We start from the raw sequence: 3,091 nt of genomic DNA, 5'->3' as shown, positions 1-3,091 counted from the left end.
GTGTGTGTGTCGTGTGTGTCGTGCGGTTGGCGTACCCGCGTCGTATAATCGGGTTCGGTATTTGAACAGCGCGAGGCAGTAGACGCCCAGGCAGTACAGGCACGACAGCGCAACGAACCCGAGGAACAAGAACGTCCAGTAGTCGTCCTCAAACCAACACCTACCCATCAGGCGTGGCCCATCAACGAAACGACGCTGTGCGCAGTGCGTGTGTGCGGCGTGTGCGGCGTGTGCGTGCGTGTGCGTGTGCGTGTGCGGTGTGTGCGGTGTGCGTTGTGCGGCGGTGCGTGTGCGGTGCGTGCGGTGCGTGTTGTGTCGTACTGCCACAGGCCGTGCTCCTGGTGGTGGAAGATGGTGGGCCAGATCGTGATGGCGAGAGGGATGCCCCAGGCGGCGATGTGGTAGCACAACTCTGCCGTTGTTTGTTGTTGGTTGGTTGGTTGCGTGAGGACCAAGCTTGGTGCGCGAGCAAGAGCCGGGCAGACGCTCCAGACGAGGCCCCGCCAGGGAGGTACCTTGGCGCACGGAGGAGGGCTGGGGAATGACCAGCTCGCCGAACTGGTTCACCCGCGCCCGGTACCACATCGACAGCATCTCTGCCCAAACAGGAGAGTGACATAATTATTTTCATTTAATAATTGTTTTAAAAAAAAGACAATGTCAAGACGTAGGTTCTAAATTATGGCCTTTAACAAATAATTCTATTTGTTTATTTTAAGATTAAATTAAAATTGCCTCTTTATTTAATTGAATATATTATTATTATGGGCAAAGAAGTACCGGTGGCGATGACGGAGGTCCAGAGGAAGGAGGCGAGGAAGAGATAGTAGCGGAGCGGGGCGAGGACCTGGCATGTGACGGCGGAGACCTCGTCCAGGGGTCCCCCGATGAGCCAGCAGACGGAAAGGAGGAGGTGGCAGAGCGAGAGGGAGAGGACCAGGCGGTGGGTGATTTGTTTCCAACGCGATTTGAAGAAGGCCAGAAAGGAGATGAAGATGAAGATGCTGCCGATGAGGGACAGGAGGCTCGAGACGAAGCTGCATAACGAAAACACCCTCCGTTCGTCCTGGCTCCACTCTATTGTCATGCCTTGCGTGTGCACCAACCTTCAGTAGTGGTGAGGTTGACCTGGTGTGCAACGTGGTAAACGTGTTCTCTATTTGTCGCCAGTAATATGGTTGGCTTTCTTTTCTCGGGTTTTGAAATTTGTTGCACGCACTGCGCCAGGGCACAACGTGTGGTGATGATGGTATTGGTGACTTGGACATTGAGGAGTGGCCACTCCAGTGTGAGGAAAAATGGAACTGGCTGGAGGATGAGGTACACCTAAAACCACAGACATGTGGAGATGATGAAGTATCTACCTCTGCACAAACAGATGGGAGGCTCCATCAAAGACATGAAGGGATATCCATGCATGGAAGAACTATGGCATTCAATATTGGTGCTTGATTCACCTCCCACTTCAGCAGATCACCCCATGCACACTGCACAGATAATGAATGTGATGCTCAAGCTCTTCATGCTCCACCTTAGCAACACCAGCACAAACAATCTCCTGTCTCAAGCACAGGCCAAGTTTAACCTCATCATGGCCTGGAGCAGAGCCAATCAGCAAACAGCAATGGCAAAATGAAGCAAAATACTGGGTCAGATGATCATCAAGCTCTACAGACCCTACCTGCATGTCTTTGTCTATCACAGAAATTACCTTGAGTAATACAGCAGCCACAAGCACTGGAGGGCAAGCACTCAATGAACCTTTGGTCCACTGAGACCGGTGGGTGCTGGGGGAGGGAGTGGCCTGGCCAAAGGTGCTAAACAAGGCTTCTTGCTGTCCCATACATGCACTGTAGGACTGATAGGTCAATCATTGGCAACATACCTCATAAATCTGAACATAAACCAGCATGCTTGGTTGTAAAAAGAGATTTGGTTGTGGGTAATGCAATCTGTAGCACCATAACTAAAAATTGGACCAGCTCATCACAAGGTGCCAGTTTATGTCCAGTGAGAACTTGACAAAACCTCAGCAACCAGAGGTAGCAGGATTGGGGCGCCATGGCGCAGTCGGCACCGCGCTCCCCTAGTAAGGGAGAGATCATGGGTTCGATTCCCATTGGCGCCATCCTACTCTTTTTGCTCCAACCCTTGATGAACCTTGCTCCATCTTCAATATCCTGCAGGACAGCTAGGTCACACTCCTGGAGCAGGAATTGAGCACAGCAATATTGTTTCTGAAATTCCAAGGGCAGAGGAGCACTTTCAGGTGAACTCTCACCTGCTGTGTAGAAAAAAGCCTGGTGTGCAACAGAAAAGTAGGGTGTGCAAGAGTACACAAGCTTTTGCACCTCCACACCACAAGTTTCAGAAACATGAATACACCAAATAAAGAAAACCACCCACAGGTGATGTGCACATAAAACAATGTTCTCTGGGGCACAAATCAACCAGCCCTGTTCAGTCCTGTTGTGTTTGTCCTGAAAAACTTGGCAAACTAGCAACTCGCAAAATACCACGGGGGCGTAGTTCAATTGGTAGAGCGTCTGACTCCAGATCAGAAGGTTGCGTGTTCAAGTCACGTCGTCCTCATAACTTTTTCTAGTGCTTGTTGTCTCATTTCAGTTGGTAACGCCTTCCTTTCGAAAGAAAAAGAAGACGAAGAACAAGCAGTCCTATTTGGCACGCTCACATTTTCTTTTCTTCCTGACGCCACCTTATCATCCCTTCGTGCCCCAATGCCCCTTAGTCCCAAAGTGAGAGTGTCCACCGAAGGCGCCATCCACGGCAACGGTACTGCTCCGGACAAGGAAGTGGCGGTGCAATCTTTATTTTTATTTACATTTACATTTTTTATTTTTATTATTATTATTTTTATTTTTATTTTTATTTTTATTTTTATTTTTTGTTTGTAATGGTTGCGTGCCGGGGTTAGGGTGGTTTGCGACCGAGGACCTCAAGGAGGGGGGAGGTCATCTGGTTCATGGAGTCGTGGCTTGAAGACAAGGTGACGACCTCCCTTCAAGCAGAAAGTAGGGAAAAATTGTGTGGTTAGTGCGTGTGTCTCAGGCAATGCTGTGGTGCGGTCAAG

At 49.8% G+C, this 3,091-nt stretch overlaps 1 protein-coding gene across 1 annotated transcript in view; it reads right to left on the bottom strand.

Annotated features, from left to right (window-relative positions):
• Window positions 1-1,087, bottom strand: part of ACA1_153000 (uncharacterized protein) — a gene marked incomplete at both ends in the record, with an annotated part of 1,517 nt that extends 430 nt beyond the window's left edge. The window contains 4 exons of the mRNA XM_004353577.1: window positions 36-160; window positions 322-412; window positions 516-596; window positions 781-1,087. Of these exons, the coding sequence (XP_004353629.1) occupies window positions 36-160; window positions 322-412; window positions 516-596; window positions 781-1,087 (604 nt within the window). The remainder of the gene's footprint in view (window positions 1-35; window positions 161-321; window positions 413-515; window positions 597-780) is intronic.
• Between the last annotated feature and the right edge of the window lie 2,004 nt (window positions 1,088-3,091).

This window comes from Acanthamoeba castellanii, assembly GCF_000313135.1.
Source record: "Acanthamoeba castellanii str. Neff unplaced genomic scaffold scf7180000084720, whole genome shotgun sequence".
Classification (NCBI taxonomy): Eukaryota; Discosea; order Longamoebia; family Acanthamoebidae; genus Acanthamoeba; species Acanthamoeba castellanii.
The sequence above is the reverse complement of the archived record's forward strand: the minus strand, read 5'-3'. Positions and strand labels throughout refer to the sequence as shown.